The sequence below is a fragment of the Branchiostoma floridae genome, chromosome 11 (genome assembly GCF_000003815.2).
Source record: "Branchiostoma floridae strain S238N-H82 chromosome 11, Bfl_VNyyK, whole genome shotgun sequence".
Taxonomy (NCBI): Eukaryota; Metazoa; Chordata; class Leptocardii; order Amphioxiformes; family Branchiostomatidae; genus Branchiostoma; species Branchiostoma floridae.
The window spans coordinates 1,014,725-1,035,523 of NC_049989.1; the positions used below are offsets into that span (position 1 = coordinate 1,014,725).

Sequence of the window (20,799 nt, forward strand, 5' to 3'; positions counted from 1 at the left end):
CGTGGCCTGTCAGTCGGTTCTGTGTTTCACACAGTCTGTTAGTCGGTTCTGTGTTCACATGGCCTGTCAGTCGGGTCTGTGTTCACATGGTCAGTCAGTCGGTTCTGTGTTCACATGGTCTGTCAGTCGGTTCTGTGTTCACATGGCCTGTCAGTCGGTTCTGTGTTTCACATGGTCTGTCAGTCGGTTTTGTGTTTCACATGGTCTGTCAGTCGGTTCTGTGTTTCACACAGTCTGTCAGTCGGTTCTGTGTTTCACATGGCCTGTCAGTCGGTTCTGTGTTTCACAGTCTGTCAGTCGGTTCTGTGTTTCACATGGCCTGTCAGTCGGTTTTGTGCTTCACGTGGCCTGTCAGTCGGTTCTGTGTTTCACACAGTCTGTCAGTCGGTTCTGTGTTTCACATGGCCTGTCAGTCGGTTCTGTGTTTCACGTGGCCTGTCAGTCGGTTCTGTGTTTCACACAGTCTGTTAGTCGGTTCTGTGTTTCACATGGCCTGTCAGTCGGGTCTGTGTTTCACATGGTCAGTCAGTCGGTTCTGTGTTTCACATGGTCTGTCAGTCGGTTCTGTGTTTCACATGGCCTGTCAGTCGGTTCTGTGTTTCACATGGTCTGTCAGTCGGTTTTGTGTTTCACATGGTCTGTCAGTCGGTTCTGTGTTTCACGTGGCCTGTCAGTCGGTTCTGTGTTTCACATGGTCTGTCAGTCGGTTCTGTGTTTCACATGGCCTGTCAGTCGGTTCTGTGTTTCACATGGTCAGTCAGTCGGTTTTGTGTTTCACATGGTCTGTCAGTCGGTTCTGTGTTTCACGTGGCCTGTCAGTCGGTTCTGTGTTTCACATGGTCTGTCAGTCGGTTCTGTGTGTCATACGACCTGTGATCAGTCGGTCTTGTGTTTCACACAGCTTGTCAGTCGGTTCTGTGTTTCACGTGGCCTGTCAGTCGGTTCTGTGTTTCACATGGTCTGTCAGTCGGTTCTGTGTGTCACACGACCTGTGATCAGTCTGTCTTGTGTTTTACACAGCTTGTCAGTCGGTTCTGTGAGCCACACGGCCTGTCAGTCGGTTCTTTTCGGTGATTTTCGGCGTAAGGCCCCGGTCACAAGAATCGTACGATTGACTGCGATTGAGGTTTTATGCTTGGTATAGGCGCAGTACGGGGAAGAATCGGAAGCAATGCATGGTTTAGATGCCATCATACAAAAATCATATCATAACCATTATATTATGTATATTTCCGACTCATAAAGCCTGCCTTTCTGTTCGAGTTGTCCCCATGGTTATGGTAAATTGACATGAGACCGAAGAGAGCTGAGATTTGATCTAATTATGAACTCACGTGGATGTAGCAATCAAACAATTGTCTGCATAACCTGTGCGTGATAGTGAATCTGCCACGTGGAAAACCTTGCCTTGAATGCAGGATCTTCTACGGGCGCGCTGTTCTTTGGTTGCTACTGTGGCGACTGATATAGTTTCCCTTTTCGTCAACATCGATAATATCAGGGAAATCTAAAACCATCACAACATGCTTAAAATTTATGAGCCTTTAGTACAAAAAAAATGTCGTAATGAAGTCTGCTATGGGGGCAGTAAAACTCGTACGACGGTGGAGAAACTTTGAACATATTCAAAAAACGTTGAACATGTTCAAAATCCATTTTAGCTCCATTTTTCGTCATTGGACGCTCCCTGATTTACTGCGATTGACGTATCTACGCTCTAATGACCTCACCGCACGACACACTACACGCTTTGTGACCACGGCTTTATATATCTAAACTATTGATTCCGATTCTCCCCCGCTCATACCGCGCATCGCAAGAAATCGCAAGGAATCGTACGCATTTTGTGACCGGGGCTTTACACAGATTGCACGTTCGTCTTTAGATATAACTCACAATTCACCCTAATATGTTTTTGACAGCATCCTCTCTTTACTTCCTGCTAGGTATGGTTTCAAAATAGAAGGGCAAAGTGGAGAAAGAAAGAGCGGTTCCACCAGATATCGGGCATGCGCCAGACCACGGCGGGGACAGGCGCGTACATGCCCGTCCAGCCACAGCCCGCGGGCGCATACTCCCAGGTCAGTACTGAAGGTGACGTCATCGTTCTGAGACAGAACTTAACTTTTTGACCGCCGCAGTAGAACCAACACGTCTTCTGGTGCAGCGGCTTTATTTCCGCGAAAACTGACGAGTAAAGATATGAAACATTAGTACTTAGCTTGCGGTGACTCAGAAGTTTAGTACATCGTCTACAGAACTGGAGTCTGTAGTGTCACTCCGAGAGACACACCCTGATGTGTCAGGGGGTCTCCAAATGCTTTGAACGTCGCATCTTCAAAATCTACATCTATAGCACAGTAGAATGAAAGGATGAACTACTGAGTTTTGTATGACTAATATTCCGACGTAAACAAAAAGAGATCTGCTGGCATTATTCATATTGAAAACTGCACAATACGTCACACATTACTGAACTTTTGTGTCACCCTGTAGATCGCATTCCAACGCGGCGAACATAGCGGGTATACAAGGAGCCCGCAACATTTGGCGAGCCCTCCACTCCCATGGGTGTAAGTTCAGGTTAGAGCAAACAACTTATCTCCGTACAGATGTTCAATGTTTTATTCGCTAAGGATCTCGCGGGCAACACAAATACACCCGGATTGTGTCCTTATTACAATCCTTGACAACAAATTACAACATAGTGTGTCATGACTTTTTACACTCGTGAAAAACATAGTACAACTAGAGTTTGGCGGTCTCATACCGCCATGAAATATTTAGAGCTTTTTTAAATTTCATGCAATTGACTAACACATTAACATAATTTATGCACGGTGTTGTTCATCATTGACTAACATACACATGTCACAATTATAAAATTCCCATTATTGATCATAAAGCGGTTTTGCAATTTTTACATAAATTATGCAAATATGTTCCTCATTCCATATTTGGTTTCTGCTTATATTCCACCAAGGAGCTTTTGATAAAAGCTCCTTGATTCCACCTATCATAATTTACAAGTGTTACATTTATTGAAGTCCAGTTATTGCAAACAATGGAATTATACAATTTCCTCATTAATTATGCAAATAAAGTCCTCATTTGCATAACATGCATATCATTATGAACATCTTTGCCCAAGCTACCTGCATGCCTAAAATGATGTCAATCCGTCAATCCTTTCTGCAGTGATCCTCTTTGGAATGTCTTGAAAAAAACGCCCCTGCAGTTCCGAAATTAAATGTTAGGAGGCGGAAATGCCCCACTTTGTCATGACAGTGCAAGCTATCTACCAACCAAATGTCAAGACCATATCACGTCCGGGACAAGAGATACATAGAAAAGACTGCTATGATCAAATATTCTCAATAATTATGCAAATGTACTGATATTTTGCATAATTAGTATGTCATTTTGTACAACATTGTCTAAGGTATCTACATACCAAAAAACATGAAAATCCGTTGTTCCCTTCTTGAGTTATCGTCTTCAGAGGTTAATTTTTGGCAAAAATGCCCATGCTATCCTAAAACTAGACGCTAGGGGGTCTAAGTACAAGAGCTATCTATCACCCCCAAATCATGACCATAGCTTGTTCAGAACACGAGATAGAAAACCCGGAAGTTGTGCTGCAATACCAAGGGAAGCCGCTAGGGGGCCCAAAATCTAACAATTTCCAGCTTTCATCACACACTTCACACACTACTAACACACCAAGTATGAAACCAATTCACCCAGCCGTTCTTGAGTTATCTTCTTTACACACAGACACACAGACAAACGCAGGGTAAAATATAACCTCCATGACATTTCATGGAGGTGATAATTGATTAAAATCAGATGTCGTGCCCTGTACTTGTTCCCAGCTATCATCGTACTTTGTGTGCTCCAGTAGCAATTTTAGGACATGTTGATTCGATTGTATCAATTACGTCCTCTGGGAACCTGAAAACGAATGCGAGCGTGCCAAAAAAATTTAAAAAAATTTGCCTTTACTGCAAAAAGTTCATTGTTCAAAGTGAAAGTTGTCAGGATGGAGACTAAACGCATTAAATACATGAAAAAGATTCATTTGTGCTCTTCAACTTTTTTCTTTTACTTTGGAATTGTCCGTTGTCCGACAAATCTTTTTAGTAATCTACAGAATATATTTGCTCATTTGCTGTTATGTACGATTATAGTAGGAAACATCGAAAAGTGACGCTCTCATGAATGTCATCCATGTAATCGAGTCAACATGGTCTTTAGTTCAGGTTAGTTCATCCTCGTATGTACGAGGTGCCACAAATGGTGCTGTCCCAGACACGGTCTCACTGGGAAATTAGGTTCTTTATCGCAGCCTAAAAGACATAGAGGTGATGTGTTTAATGCGTATCCTTTACGCCATCTTGCGACAAGAAGAAGTAGTCCATCTAGGCTTTGTAGAAGGTAGATGAAGAGTTGAAATGTCTGCCAGGTCAACGTTGGATTTCAATTTCCTAACGTACGGGCGGCTGCTCACCGTAGTGGGTTTACGGAAAAGGCTGGGCTGTGTACCTGGGCTGTCTACCTGGGCTGGCTATCACGTCAAGCTACTTGGACCTACGAAAGCCCATTGGGACAAAAGCTGTTTTAGCAGTAGGGGCTGTTTGGCCTGTTTGTGCTCAACGAATAAGCTGTGTCTGAAGGATCTGTGTGTTATTATGTCAATGGGTTGTATGTGAAGTGGCAGTGTGTGAAGGAGCTGTATTTGAAGGAGCCATGTACGTTACATAACCCAGAGGTTCTGGGTTCGAATTAGTCGATATGCCACCGATCTTGTGCGCTTGGGAAGGGCTCTTAACACGACTTTCCTCCCTTCACTAGGGTAACGAAAAGAGTACCTGGCTTCGGTAAGGGCCCTCCCTCAGATAGGGCAAAGACCCACCACACTTACGAAAAAGACTAGGGGTCCTTCCTTCCCAGTGTAAGTGGTTCAAAACTGGGGTAATTGCTTTCGTATTGAGGTCACCTGAGTTAGCACCGAATGGCAGCTGTTCCAGACCCTTGTACTTTAGCAACGCTTATTTTGAGCTCCTCACAATTCAATTGTCGATTCTAATGTGTGGCGCAGAAGCCTGGACCAACTAGCCACCAGTCTTAAGACTAATCCAATCAGCCCTATAAGTCGTGTTAATAGCCCTCCCCAAGGGCACAAGATCCGTGGCATATCAACTGATTTGAACCCAGAACCTCTGGGTTATGTAACACACACACTGAATCGCTTCACACAAAGCCCATTCACACACCGCTCCTTCAAACACAGCTCCTTCACATACAGCCCATGCACATACAGTTCCTTCACACATAGCTTCTTCATTGAGCACAAACAACCCCTACTGCTAAAACAGCTTTTGTCCCAATGGGCTTTCGTAGGTCCAAGTAGCCTGACGTGATAGCCAGCCCAGGTAGACAGCCCAGCCTTTTCCGTAAACCCCACGGTAGTTAAGTTATTATAGTCTGATTACAATCGAAATAACTATGACGTGGCTTGGACGAAACACATTACTTCACCAATACATTTTTATTGGTGCCCTGTGCCCTGTAGGTTCATACGTCATCATGGGGAGGGGTGGGCAACTCCTCCTGTATGTCACCACACACCAACCTCCCCAGCTTCATGGGCGTGGCCACGCAAGCGCAGCCGGCCCTCCACGCCATCTCCCCCCTGTCCACCAACAGCCAAGACTCCCTGACCAATGGGCAGCGCCAGCTGGACATAGCATGTGCAGAAGCAGACAGAAGAAGTTCCAGTATAGCCGCTCTCAGACTGAAGGCGCGGGAACACAGCGTGGCGCTGAGCATGATGGGAGGCCCTTACATCAAATGATAGGAAACACGGAATGACGGGACATCCCAAAGGACGTCCCTGAATACGTATATGTACTTGCTCCAAATACCATGCCCCTGTGTAAGCTACAACACACGAGTTGGTATTTATTCAGTTTACCATTGTCTCGAAGAACATTTATGCTTTTCCCATGCAACCAACCAACCAACCAACCAACCAACCAACCAACCAACCAACCAATTAATCAACCAACCAACCAACCAATCAACCAACCAACCAACCAACCAACCAACCAACCAACCAACCAATTAATCAACCAACCAATCAACCAACCAACCAACCAACCAACCAACCAATCAATCAATCAATATTTATTCAACACCAACACCAGCACAATGCTTTCATAAATAAAACGTTGCAAAACCTATCAACTTCGAAAAAACACAATTTATGCAATACTGACGCAAAGTCTTCAGCTGGTTTCAAAGCCAGCCCTCGGCACAGGTAACGTTACATGTATTTCTATCTGACGGATATTGTCAGCATGCATGTAAAATTAGTTTTGCAAGAGTACGTACCGCAGGCGTGGAAAATTTCAATATATTCCATCATCTGTTTGTATAAACTCATACACCCAACAATCTGTACAAAAACTATACAAATGAACTGATAATTTGTAGAACTACATTATGTTACAATTATTACCTTATTAACACAGCTGATTTCCATAATGATTACCTTACATAATGTATAGCGTAAAATCGTAAAATATAACTATATATAAAGTTTCTATCCTTCAGCACTATAGAATTAGTTGTGATATTTTCATGAAAGAACACCATAGAAGTAATCGAGGTGAAGATGTACAACTCAAATCAGTTTGACGCCGTAACAGAACCAACCACTGACAAGGGTCTAAAGCAGTCCTTTCCGCAACAAGGCAGCTATTTTTGCACGACATTCCCAAGAATGCCCTTAGTTTACAAGCTTACGCCAAGCGTAACACGTGTGGGACCGGTACCGGGCCCTGCTTGTCTCAACCTCCGTGGATACATGTAGCTTCAAAAGGATGAAAAATCAATGAACATCGGGGTTCTTTATCCACAACTAAAAGTATAATCAATTTCAGTGTTTCTGTAGCTCTCCCGATACCTTCTTGAGAAAACTGCTAAGTAATAATAGCCGTAGCCAGTTCTCACCAGCTAGCAGGACTATACCCCAACGTTGGTAGCTGTTTCTTTTGTAACGGAAATCCCTCAAGTCTTCTTGACTTGCCCACAATAGCTTTGCTTCATCAATGTATGAAACTACCTGTACAGCTGTAACACGTGTGAAATGTTTTCCCATCGTCTGTATGTGTACAGTAAGAGTCTGACGGACAATGTTATAACGTTTACTGTAACCACTCACTGTTCACATGTTTGCATTAAACATTCCAAGTGTACAATTATTGTGTTTCCAAGTATGACCAAGTACCAAGTAAATAGTAGTAGTTAGATGAGTAAATCTTAACACCGTTCCTGGAAGATGACAAGAGCTTCTCAATATGTAAATGAGGGGTAAACCTACATACATACATGTTGTATGCCATGATCTGATCAAGGATTATTTCTCCACAAGGTGAGACCGTTGTGATGCTTTGAGTAATTGCAGAAAGTGCTATAATGTGTTACGGACATCAAGTAGCACTAGAAAAACGCACGTTGCCGTAAGCGTAACAACACTGAAATATTCATCTACGACTCTGTCAGTATAAAAACTGTCAGTATAAGTTGGTTATGGAATAAAAACGATAGACCTTTTTCACACAGGCTGCTGAATTCCATGCGCACTTAGCTAGGTGCCTGGTCCTGTCTTTCTTGTCCATGATAATGTATCATGGATTTCAAAATATCGCAAGCTGCAAAGTCCTTATACCTTGCCTGTGATGTTGAGTTCCCCATGGTGCCGGAACCCTGGGTACCCGTGACTGGTCCTAGCAGTGGCCTGCTCGTCTCGGCTCGAAGACTCCGCCCAAGTCTGACGGCGTCTTCATCACCAGCAGCCTGACCCCGTCCTAACGTCGGCCGCACCTCCCGCATGTCTGGTACCGGCGCTTCTCTATTCTCTTCCTTCTTAATGCCCGTAACTTGCTGTGACGGCGTAGGTCCTTCCTGGTTCATCAGCCCACCAGCTGACTCCAGGACAGGGCCACTATCCTCCCCTGTGATTGGTCTAGTGTCAGCTACCTGTGCGCTACTCGCCAATGCGCATGTTCGACTACTGATCCGCCGCAACGTTTCCGAGGCCGTCAGCCAATGATCGTCTCCAACAGATCCTGAGGTGTCCTTTGAACATGTCAGCAATGCAGGAGACACACGATGAGATGGGGTGGCGGTCAACTGGTCAGTCCCCTGGACAGGCAGGTCAATACGTGGGTACTTTGTCTCAGTTGAGCAGGACGTTCCTTGAATGTCTTTGAGAGACGCATGAGGCTCCTTATCTGAACTGAGTTTGTCATAAGATGTCCAATGCTTTATTTTGTCGTCATTAAAACCAGACGATGTGCCCGATGAACTGCCGAGGGCACCACCCTCCGCTGCTGACTGAGGAAACTTCATAGCGGCACGTCGCCCCTTCTCCTGACCACTAATAACGCCCCTACAGACCTCAATAGTGCCTGTCCCTCTGCTCGCCATCCCTCTCTGGGGCAGTGTGGTGAGATATTCTCCGCACATGGACCTGAGCGTCTGAGACGCACCAATTCCCGCCCAATCTTCTCCTCCAATGTTTTCCTCTGCACATGTGTCGCGATAGGAATCCGTGGTCAGAAGGCGCGAAAGTATCTTGTTCACGGACTTTCTTGACTGCGAGCCGGCACGACGGAGGGTTTGCTCCATAGGCGAGGTGGTTCCACTGGAGTCATGTGGTAGTGCACTGCCCCCTTGCGAGTTTCGTTCGCAAGGTCTGTCTGCCTGTCCCAACCCTTCGGGAGATCCCCTGGCTAACCGCAGGGGTGTTCTGTGCTGATCAGCGGGCTCCCGGTGAAGTACTGGCATCGACACCTCAGTCCAGGCATCGGACGCCTTATCTAAATGCAAAGAAAATCACTGAGATATCTACATGTAGACCTAAAAATTTACATGACATTGTGCGAAAATATCCAAGTGTCTTAACTTAGGTCATATTGATTGAATCATATGGGTGACTCTACCATATCCGCACACGCATACCTTTTGGCCGTAATTACGTATTTGACACCATACTGTAAATCGCACAAAGCAGCTGAAAGAATAAGCAAATATATGCCGTGAACTAGAGATCACATACCTCTCTGAAATATTTAGAGCTTTTGTGGATTTTATGCAAATGACTTGGGCATTTCCATAATTTATGCATTGTGATGTTCATCATTGAATAATTTACAGATGTGACAAGTGTAAATTCCCAACATTTATCATTGAGCGGTTTTGCCATTTTTCCTAGATTCTGCAAATCAGTTCAACTGATTTGCATATTTGGTATATCTTTATGTTCCACCTATCATGAATTACATGTGTTACATCTATTGAAGTCCAGTTATGGAAAGCAATGAAATTATACAATTCCCTCATCACTTATTATACTATATGCAAGTTAATTCATCATTTGCAGAATATATATCTATCATTATGAACATCTCTTCCCAAGCTACCTGCATGCCTAAAATGATGGAAATCCTTCGTGTTATCGTATTTGGAATGTTTTGACAAAAAAGCCCCTGCAGTTCCAACATTAAATGTTACGGGGCTCAAACCCGCACAACATTGTCCTAACGTTGTAAGCCACCCAAATATCAAGACCATATCATGTCCGGGACATTGAAAACGGCTATGATAAAATATTCCCAGTAATTATGCAAATGTGCTCCAATTCGCATGATTTGTATTTCAATTTGTATAACATGGTGTAAGCTACCTAAATATCAAAACTAATGAAAATCTGTTATTCCTATCTTGTACTATCCTCTTCGAATTTTTTAAATAATGCCCCTGTAATTCCAAAACTAGCCGCTATGGGGCCCAAACTTACATCACTTCTTTCAGAGCGCAAGGACTATCTAACTCCAAGAAATCGCTTGTTCAGAACACAAGATGCATGCATAACAACGGATGAGTGCTACAGTAATAAGGGAAGCCGTCAGGGGCCAGTATGAAATCAATCTATCTGTAGTGAAACAAGAGTTCGGAGACCTCAAATCTCCATGAAATATTCTGATTATGCAAATGATTTACACATCTGCATAATATATGCTTGCTTATGTACACCTTTAACTAACTTACACAGGTCACAACGTCGACAATCCAATCATTTAGTGTATGTACTTGAAAGAATTATGACACTTTCACATTCTGCCCATTAGGGACTTATTAACATAATTGGTATTTGCTAATCTTTCACCTGCAACTACACAAACTACATACATTTGAGTCCTATAGTAGATCTTTCTCATTAAGTATGCAAATTATCTCCAAATTTGCATAACATGTGCTTCATTATGTATTATCTCTGACAAAGTTCCCTTTATACTAAATATGGAAATCTATTGTTCCTGTGTTCCGTCATGCTCCTTGAAAGAATTTGACAAAAAACGCCCCTGCAGTTCCAGAGCAAGCTGCTAGGGAGCACAAATATACATCACTTCTTCCTTACATTACAAGCCACCAAAAAGATAGCATAGCTAGCATGTCCACGTCAAAAGATACAAAAACTTACACAGGTCAAAATGTTGACAGCCCAATTATTTACTGCATGTACCTAGAAGTATTGACACTTTCACGTAAATATGCAAATTACGAACAATTTGCATTATTGGTTTCTGCTGATCTTACACCTGCTGTACCAAGGTCACATACTAGGGGGCCTTGACCTTTGTCTTCCGAACACCTACCCACATACCAAATATCATCGTAAGCCATCCAGATGTTCTTGAGTTATGCTGACTACAAACATCAGGAAAGACAACACACACAGACGCACACACAGACACAACACACTTGCCACAGACTACACATGGTACATGCATTTGAGTCCTAAGGTTCCGGTTCCGAATTCGCTTTGACCTTTTTACTCAGTATACAGAAGAAATCTTGTCCTTCATTGCCATATCAGTCATTATTCAAGGAAAACTCATTTCTTTCCGTGTAGCGGCCTGTACAAAATGCCCCCAAATTAGCAATTTTTGGGTGAAAATGTTATTTGATTGATGGTTTTTACCAAGGATAACATTTCTACAGAAAATGTCAACTGAGTCTGCCGGTCAGCGACAAGGCACCTGTTTCTATCGGAAATATTAAATTGTCCGAAAAACGATGTTTTGATAAGCGCTAGCGTTATTCTGAGAGTCAAATCGGCCCCAAATCCCCCCCAAAAAAACTCCGAACCGAGACCCTAAAATGAAAGACACTACAAATATATTATCCTCATTTAATATGCAAATATAATAATTTAATCAAGCCAATTTGCATAATTTGCACCTGATGATGTAGCTACCTACATACCAAATATCATGTTCCTTTGTTCAGTTATACTCCTTGGAAGATTTTGACAAAAGCTCCATTGCAGTTCCAGAGGAATCTGATGTTTGGGACCATATACTGTGTGTTTACTCATTTGCCCAACCTTCCTTGTCACTTAGATTTCACAATGAAGGCAGCTGCTTGCTGCCAATCTTTTTTCATTCGCATGCTCGCATCAGCTACTAGGATAAAATAAAATCCACATGGTCCAATCATAACGTAATACCATAGAGTTACATCAAAACTAACGCATGCCCACATCACGCTTACCACACACACACTTTCGCTAACCATTCAGGAAGAAAATTACATAATACATATCATCATCATCATGGATGCCCCCAGATGACCCCGCGAGGGGCAAAGTGGGGGTGGGGGTGGGTGGTTGTCGGGGGGTGAGCTGAGGTCCCATATTAAAGTAAACTATACATCAAGCAATAGGATAACTGTTTTTGTTCAGTTTGATATCCAGGCTACATGCATATGCACAACGGTGGGTCAAAGTCAAAATCTTATTCCCAGCAAACGTTACCAAAGCTAAAAAAAATGTCAACACGCAACACATATGAACTTGAATATCCGCAAAAGTATGAACGTTAAGGTGGATTCACACGTAAGTATATATTTAGACCCGTATGAGGTCGGCGTGCAAGCCGTGCAGGTCACTGGAAAAATAGTAGAAATCGGACAAGTACAGCCAGATAACATATCAAACGTGTTAGCTCGGTCGCAAACTACATTCCTCAGCCAGCTAACAGTCTATATTTGTCCAATTTCCACTATTTTTCAACGACCCGTGGAGCCTGGTAGAGGATGAGACTTCCATACGGACCTCGCACGCACATGTGAACGCCCCTTTAAGGTGGGGTCACACATGTGTATATACTCAAGTACGTTTGAGGTGCCTATGAAGCTCTTAGTCTCTACCAGGCTCCAAAGGTCGCGGGAAAAATAGTACAAATTGGACAAATATAAATACACAACATGCCAGATGAGTTGGCTGACCGAGAAGTATGGTTAGCGACCCAGCTAACTCGTCCGACATGTTACCTGTTTACGTTTGTACAATTTCTATTATTTTTACAACGACCTGTGGAGCCTGGTGGAGGCAAATACTCCCATGCGCGCCTCATGAGTCATACGGACTTAAATATACATGTATACGCAGGTGTGACCCCAGGTTTACGTCCTGTGTTTTGATTGCTCCCGTGTTCTGATGGCTCCTGACCGTTTCTAGTCATAATCAGCAACAACAGCACCTCCAGAACTTCAGAACACGGCAGCAATGTAGGGTCTGCTATGGAGGCTGGTACAAACAGGAAGTCCTCACCTGAGGGAGACGAGGACGTCGGGGATTCCAAGAGAGCCGCCAGTGTCGGGCCTGCAGCTGCCGCAGCAGCGCGCTGGGCAGGCCCGAATGACTGGGGACTGGGGTGTTCCAAACAGTCGGCAGCGAGGAACTGACTCCTGTCCGACCCTGCCTTTTTAACAAGTGGTTGTTTCTTGCGTTGTTTCTTGGGAGGTTTCTTTGGTTGTACGTTTTGTACATTTGTTTGCGGCGGTTGTGCTTCCATACACCAAGAGGAGAACAGTGAGTTCTCACTTGGAGGTGGGGAAGGTCTGGCTCTTTGTAGCTCGGTATCGGTTATCTCTTGTTCATGTTGGTGTTTAGCGCACTCGTATCGTCTGCTCAGCGTTTTCAACAGTTCTGCTGCGGACATGCCGATAGATGGCCCTGTGGAGGCGTCTGGGTTGGCGGTCTCAGGAGATGAGTTCCCGTGGAAGCTTTCTTTAAGACCTTTTCTTTTGTCAACAGCTTTAGATGCACCGTGCTGCACTTGTAGGTCGAATGGATCGCCATTCTCTCCAGCAGTGACCATGTCGGGCGGTGTCTCCAGTTTGATGTTCCCGGTGTTCTCGCTCGGTAAATTTTCTTCGAAGATCTGTCCATGCGTTGCGATATTATCTTCCAAGGCAGACTGAAAACTCTTCCCTACTGTACTTTCTGTGCCTGATTGATTCTCCTTCCCCAATACGCCTCTTGTCCTATCATGATAAAGTGGATTAGGTGTCCACTGATCGCAGTCCTGGTCTCGGATGTCCCGAACGGGCACACCCGTTCTTTGGTTCCCTGCCGAACCCACGGGACGTTCTTGGTTCCACGCGGCCGCATCGTACCCTGGATCCTCCCTCTCGCGCTTTACGGTGATCGTTGCGTCTGGATCGTACTGAGAGCTGGGTGACGTGTCTGTAAGGTAGCAGGCTTCAGGATAGACATTATCTGAGTCTTGTTGCCGGTCTGCTGAGTGGTACGTATCCAGCTGTAGCTGTGCAGACTGCCTGGGCTGTACATATGTGACGGCTGTTTCTCCAACAACAGGGGAGGTGTAGTCGTCAAGCCTTGCTCTTTTCGCTGTCTCTAAGGAGACTTCCTCCTGCCTTGGTTCAGTTCCGTGTTTGGTCCTGCGCCCTGCAGACCGCTCCGTGTGAGGAGCTGGTGCTTCCGACTTGTCCGCCCCTTCTTTGAGTGACCGATCATAATGTGAAATCGCCTCTACCATTGGTTGGATCCTTAACATCGTGGCAGCTTCGAGTAGGTCGCCTGCGTTTTCGGGTGAAATGGTAAATTCCGCCATGTAAATAAAGCGAAGTATCTCTTCAAATGACGAAGCGCTCACGAGTGGCACAAAGGTGACATAGTCCGAGTGCATCTGTTGCCCAAGTACAAACAATGACTCGAAGTACGAGCTGCTTGCTGCTAAAAGCACACGGTGACATTTAAAGGTTTTCCCTCCGGCACCTACTGATACGTCACAGAACCTACCGCTGACCCGAAAGGCGTCCAACTGTTTGAGTATCGCCGTCTGGTGGATCAGCGACTTGTACAAACTGTTCTCCATTGTAGTTTTGGAAGTCTTCCACACTTCTTGCATCACCTGGAAAGGAACACAAGATACGGTCAATAACATGACTAACGTGTGGCGGAACTGCGTGTAGGGTATTTGGCCCAGAACTGACAGGTCTTGGGTTCGAGTCCTGGCCAACTACCATCTTGTACCCTTGAGAGAGGCACCTTACAGGACTTCTTTTCACTCTACGCAGGTGTTAAAAAGGCGGTGGAGGGAGAGGGTTGGGCTCCGCCTTTCAATTTACAAACAAACAAACCATGTCTTATTATATACACCGTTAAAAAATCAAAAGCTTATATATCCTCAAAAGCCTATATATCGCAAACCAACTTATTTAATAAATCTACATTTAAGTTGACGTATTGTTTCCAGAATGGACAAGTAAACGGATTATGGCATTGTCAACCCACACACAGACACAAACACACATACACACACACTTTCTCTCTCTCTCACGCACACACACACATACACACACACACTCTCTCTCTCTCTCTGTCTCTCACACACAGGCACACACACACACACACTCTCTCTCTCTCACGCACACACACACACACACATACACACACACACTCTCTCACACGCACACACACGCACACTCTCTCACACACACATACACGCACACACACACATACTCTCTCTCTCTCATAGGCACACACACACACACACTCTCTCTCTCTCTCTCTCTCTCTCTCTCTCACACACACACACACACCCATAGGCACACACGCACACAGACGAGCACACCAACACACACTCGCAAACACACACGCACACACGCACGCACGCACACACACTCACAGGCACACACACGCACAACAATACACACTCTCTCTCTCTCTCTCTCTTTCACACACACACACTCTCTCACACACACACACACACAGGGACACACGCACACACACATATGCACACACACACGTAAACACTTGCACGCGCACACACGCACTCACGCACACGAGCACGCACACAAAAGACGCACACACACATGCACACACACACACGCACGCACACACACACACACACACACACACACACACACACACACACACACACACACACATATATATATATATATATATATATATATATATACATATTACACATATCATAGATAAACTAGCTTAACCCCAAATCGGCCTTGAACTTCGTCTACCCAACCACTAGTAACATACCGAATAGAATTGCATTTTTTCAGATGTTCATAAGTTACATGGGTCCTATACTAGTATATCACGTCAATATTATCAGGGAACACAATCACAAGCGCTCTATGACAGAGGCAGGCAGACAGACTGACACAAAAAACAACACCTCTATTTTTCATGGCGGTAACTGGCTCGTTCTCATTGAAATGTCTAAAATGCTGTCGCCTGACTTTACGACTTGGTATAGCAAATTATACACAGCATGGCTGGTCCCTTTGTTTTTCCACAACCCCTGTATTTATTTTACAAAAGATGCACCACAACATTCATATTGATTCATGGCTTTGAAGGTTATTATAGCCTCGGGTGGGATTCCAACCCCTGAAAAATGTTTGTCGCCTGAGAAGATATGAATAATTCAAATAGTAGCCAAAAATGGAACAATTCAGTTCCCAAAATGATTATTCGGCAGGTGAAACCAGCTACCAAGGCCTTCAGTCCGATCGCTACTATCACTGATCTTGGAGGCTGTGTGAGGAGGTTTATGCTTGTCGCCAAATTCGGTAACAAACCTTACCACCTCGAGTACGATGGTTGCCGCGGTTATATCCACGTATAAGACTAGAAATTGCCGTTTTTGTGACGCTTTACAGTTTTTCTGGTTTTCTAAAGAAACAAAAAAAGGATGAATGACTGCCATGTTTATCCCACCTTGCTTACAAAATGTTGTACAGAAATGGCTGTAACCAACGTTACCATTGTTTGATGCTTTCTAAGCATTCTGTCTGACCCGGTGCAAAAATGCTGCCCACTTTTTAAATGTCCCTAGGGTCGTAAGCTTATGCCTAAATGATGTAGCCTATAATGTTAATCCTTTTGAAGAAAAAGGGTTAAGTTTACTGTTGTAAAAAAACATTACCGGTAACGTTTGTTACCAGCTCTGTAATGCATTACGAATGGGACCGAAAATAACAAGTTGCCATTTTTTGGTTATGGTTAGAAGAGGAATTTTTCTAAACAACCAGGTAGTTTTCACTGAAAATAAAGCTGATTTATTTTCGACCAAAAAAATGCCATTTTCGACATTTCCATGAGAACAAGTGAACTACGCCTGGTTGGAATCTACATCTGAGATGACGAAAACAAGGCGCCTTATTCGGACACACCAAACTCCAATTAGTCCTTCCGGTACATACAATAAGACCACGCAGAGAAAAACATCATATTTAGTGTGATGCACATCGCACCATTAAAACTAATTAACCCCCAGAATGCCGACGAAAGTTCTTGACCTACTAGTCGTTACGGGTGCACTGTTCAGTTCCCACAGTCCCTCCTTCCCGTGTCAATGTATTACAAATTCATTGCTTTTGTTTGGTATGTTGCCTTTGTGTCTCCATTCAGGTCTATCTCAGGATCATCTGTTCCCTTTTACACGTATTTCACCCGCTCACCAGCAGATCCGAGAACAAGGAAATGGAATTTGACTGGCCTTCTATCAGTTCTCTAGTTTAACGCTCTCTGTACCATCGCTGACCTATGACCGCGTTCACTGGGACAGCCACCCGACATGGAAACCACCAATAACGTTACATTTGCACTGTATTACATAACATGAAACTCGGCCTAAACCTGTTTAACGTCATGTTTATATCCTTTGGATACAGCATACGTTATCGAACCGTAATCTAGAAACAAATATGGTTCACGTTATGTAGATCGCCCTGAAGGTCACCAGTGACGACGCATATCAGAGATCGACTTGTATGCTGGTCAACAAGTCCATGCTACAGAAACACCGACAAATACTTTGTTCGATACCTGTATGACCGCCTTGTCCACTCCGCGGGGTCCAGGTCACAATGTTGGACACAAAACACGTCAAACAACCGTAAACGTCTCATGAATTTAACCCAACGAGAACACACGGCGGTGACCTTTCATTTCCGAGGAACTTTGATCTTTGACCCAAAGGTCAGTTAAGGTTAAAGGTTACCGCGTGCCCTGCATGGCCTATCCTGTTAGCTCCGTTGAGTTGTGATTTGAGAACCCCAACAACTTTATAAGCTCAGTTTGCTCGGTACTAAATCGTGGTGTAACGTTACTTTTTTTCTCCCTCGTCACAGTCAAATGTCCTTTCTTGGCGCTAACATTAACATTACGTTTCTTACTAAACCTCTCCGCCTGTAGAAATCGATGGAGGGGTTTCAAGTGAGAGACGCAGGAGACGGCCTGACATATACCGTTAATTACCGCCATTAGCTCATTTTTCGGGACCGTTCGTATGTGTATTCGTGCGCGCGTGTGTGTTTGTGTGTGTGTGTGCACGCGTGGCTTTTTATCGTATGTTCGTGCGTGTTTATGTGCGTGTGTGTTTGTGTCTGACTGTTTCAAGACCTTTCAATGCAAACATGAATTTTTATATTTGGATAGAAGTCAGAACATTCTTTCGCCTGGTGACTACCTCGTGTTCTGGACAAGTTGTTCTCACGATTTTTACCTGCATGTATGCAGGTATGGTTTTGATGCTGGTGGGAATTTTTGGTAGCTGGGGATGTAGGGCGCTGTATCTCGTGAACGGATGGTGCGAGCACGACGATTTTTGATACGTGGGTTGGGGGTGGTAGCCTGACACTCAGGTGTGATTTTGGGCCTCCTGGTGCTTGACCTTGACATTGACGGTGGCATTTTTTGTGTTTTTGGGGCACTTTTGGCGCTGTGTGTCCGGAACTATACGCGCCATTGCGACGATTTTTGGTGCATGGGTGGGGAGTTGTTGCCTGTTGCCTAGGATTGACTTTGGGCCTGGTCGCGTTTGAACTTGACACGACAGGTCGAATTTTGTGTCCGGGAGGGGTATTTCCGGCGTTGTATCTTCTGAACGGATGATGTGGGTGCACTGATATTTGGCACATGTGTTGGTGGTGTTGGCCTAATTCTCCCGTTTGATTTTGGCGCCCTTGGTGCTTGAACTTGACATTCCAGGTTACCTTTTGTGCGGGCACGGGGCGTGAGCTGTATCTCCGGAACGCAAGGTGCCATTGTGTTGCTATTTGGTACATGAATTGGTGCTGGTGTCCTGGTGGTCAGGTTTGATTTTGGGCCTCCTAGTGCATGAACTTGATACTGTAGGTTGACCCTGTTTTGTGTGGTTGGGGCATCCACCCAATATCTGCTTGGTTTTGAAAACAGATTACGGTTGGGTGTAGAACCATCATCTGGCCTGGGTGACCTTCAATGTATCAGGTTACTTTGTATCAACAGTGTCTCCAGCCAGATGATGTACTACAAATTGTACCAAACCAATTTGGTAAGGTACAATTTGAGTTTGATATTTATATTCTTGTGGTGTTTTGAGAGCTGTGTAGTACTGAGTTTAAAGTTCTGGTACAAGTTCTTTTGCCCTGTTCGGCAATCAGCAGAAGATACAACTTTCTAAAGTGAAGGAGAAATGTATAGATCTTGAGTGTAAGAGAAAGGCATGTCTGTGATTTTTCTGTGTTTCTTGTTGTTTCTTTGGGGATGCCATTTTCGTATTGTATGCAGGTAATTTGTAGTTTGGGGCTAGTCATATTCGCTTGATTTTTGGGCCTGCTTAATCTATAGTACGGGCAGGGTTAAGTGGTAGAGGCTTTGTTCTGTTTTAAATTTGGTATCGTTTGTTGCATTTTGTCACTGCAAAAATATGATGAAATTGTTTTCCCCCTCTAAGCAACTGCTCATTGATTTGGGGGAATGTTTGCTGGGTGTTCACACTGACTACAGCAGCTTTCTGAACTGCAGCAGCTTGGACATTTTGAATAGCAAGTTCTGCTGTTAAATTTGGCTTAGGTACTTCAAGAAATTTAGGTTTTAGTTGGATGGGTTGAATAAAAAATATCATACCACCCTGGGGACTAACTGTTGTTGCTGGATGGGGGCTACCACTATTCATATTGTCTATGGAACTACTGTAAAAATATAATTGGTCAAATTATGCAAATAACCTTCCAGTGTCAAGTGATATAACACCCCAGAAATAAATCTTTAATGAATATCATTGCCACACTAAGGAGATTTAGCAGCTCCATTAGGTCAGTACATTGAAATAGGAAGATATCAGTACTGAATATATCATATGTGACAGAATAACTACATGGTACTGTGGTTGGTTCCAACATAAGTTATGTTCATCCATGCCCAAACTTACACATTCCGAAAATGGAATTTTAGACTTCTGCATGGTGCACAACCAACACGGTAAAAATCTCACTTTTCCAACCACGCAACCACAGACGAAAAGAAAAAAAAGATAAACAATAGGTCTACAGACACCCAATACATTTCATGCAGGCCTGAGGTCTACGAACTCTTGTTAGGTGGAAGATATGTAGTTCTAGCCCACGGATAAAAAGTGCCATAGGTTTTAGGCTTGTTCTGGAACTGTGGGGAAATTGTTGTAGAATTTTTAGAAGTTGATCACTCAAAAAGGGTTTGACGGACCGTCGTGATGTATGGTATGTATGTAGCTATTAGAAATGATTGACATAATTGAATTATGAATTTTCATATCAGGATTCGCATAATTGATGAGGAATATCTGCAACTCCAGTGCCTGCCAGGATAGTACTGTTCATCTAACATCTGTAAGGCTACGTTGATTTGATTATATGATGACATCCTGTCGGAACTTCAAAACTGATGCGAGCGTGCGAATAAAAAATGTTGCCTTGATTATGAAATCTAAGTGGCCAGGAAGGTTGAAAAATGACGATGCAAGGAATGTGGCCAAACACTCTTTCACATCTCATTCCTTAATATCGGAATTGGCATTGGCATTTTATGATATCAGAATACTTTCCCGATATTTTCGTGTAATCTACGGCATATAATTGCTCATTTTGCAGCTGTTTTGTATGGTATGGTTCAAAACTTCCTTCCGTCTAGAACTGGTGATTCTCCACAAATCACCCGGACTCCAGGAAGAATAGTGACATATCAGTCACTAATGGAGATCTGTATAACCAAACCAAACCAAACTTGCTTTTTCTTTGGAAGCAGCTGAAACTTGATGCGCTCGATGTCATCCATATAATCAAATCAATATGTTCTTTATACGGATATGTAAGCAATTGTTCTTGAGAAGGCGAAAACGTAAGCTAGAAATGCATGAGCACTGCCTGATGAAGTCGTCACAGCAAGGTTTGGAGATCTCCGGGGAACATGAGTGGTAAAGGCCAAAACAAGTAAATTTCATGGATGACATCCCAGCAGACCCCAAATCTGTGATCCGAACAGGCGAACATAAAACAAGGCGAGTAACAAAAAAGCAAGACACCTATATTTTCCGCCAAAAAGCAGTTAATCAAGCAACTAGATATGCTTTTGGAACGGTCAGACGTTTC

At 43.9% G+C, this 20,799-nt stretch overlaps 2 protein-coding genes across 3 annotated transcripts; one reads left to right on the forward strand and one right to left on the reverse strand.

The window, feature by feature from the left end:
* Window positions 1-1,878: 1,878 nt before the first annotated feature.
* Window positions 1,879-6,068, forward strand: LOC118425447 (ALX homeobox protein 1-like). 2 transcript variants are annotated; one of them, XR_004832294.1, is made up of 3 exons: window positions 1,879-2,081; window positions 2,497-2,583; window positions 5,576-6,068. XR_004832294.1 is itself a non-coding variant. In XM_035834265.1 (2 exons), exons 1-2 carry the CDS (start codon window positions 2,010-2,012, stop codon window positions 5,855-5,857), a joined length of 354 nt encoding a protein of 117 aa, XP_035690158.1. In that variant the 5' UTR covers window positions 1,879-2,009; the 3' UTR covers window positions 5,858-6,068. The 2 variants fall into 2 exon arrangements, 1 of the variants encoding a protein (XP_035690158.1); XM_035834265.1 differs by lacking the exon at window positions 2,497-2,583.
* A 106-nt stretch (window positions 6,069-6,174) lies between these two features.
* LOC118425441 lies at window positions 6,175-17,396 on the reverse strand. Its single transcript, XM_035834257.1, has 3 exons — window positions 17,237-17,396; window positions 12,686-14,291; window positions 6,175-8,888 (listed from the first exon to the last, which is right to left on the reverse strand). The coding sequence occupies exons 2-3, from the start codon at window positions 14,286-14,288 to the stop codon at window positions 7,651-7,653; spliced, it is 2,841 nt and encodes a 946-aa protein (XP_035690150.1). The 5' UTR covers window positions 14,289-14,291; window positions 17,237-17,396; the 3' UTR covers window positions 6,175-7,650.
* Window positions 17,397-20,799: the final 3,403 nt, after the last annotated feature.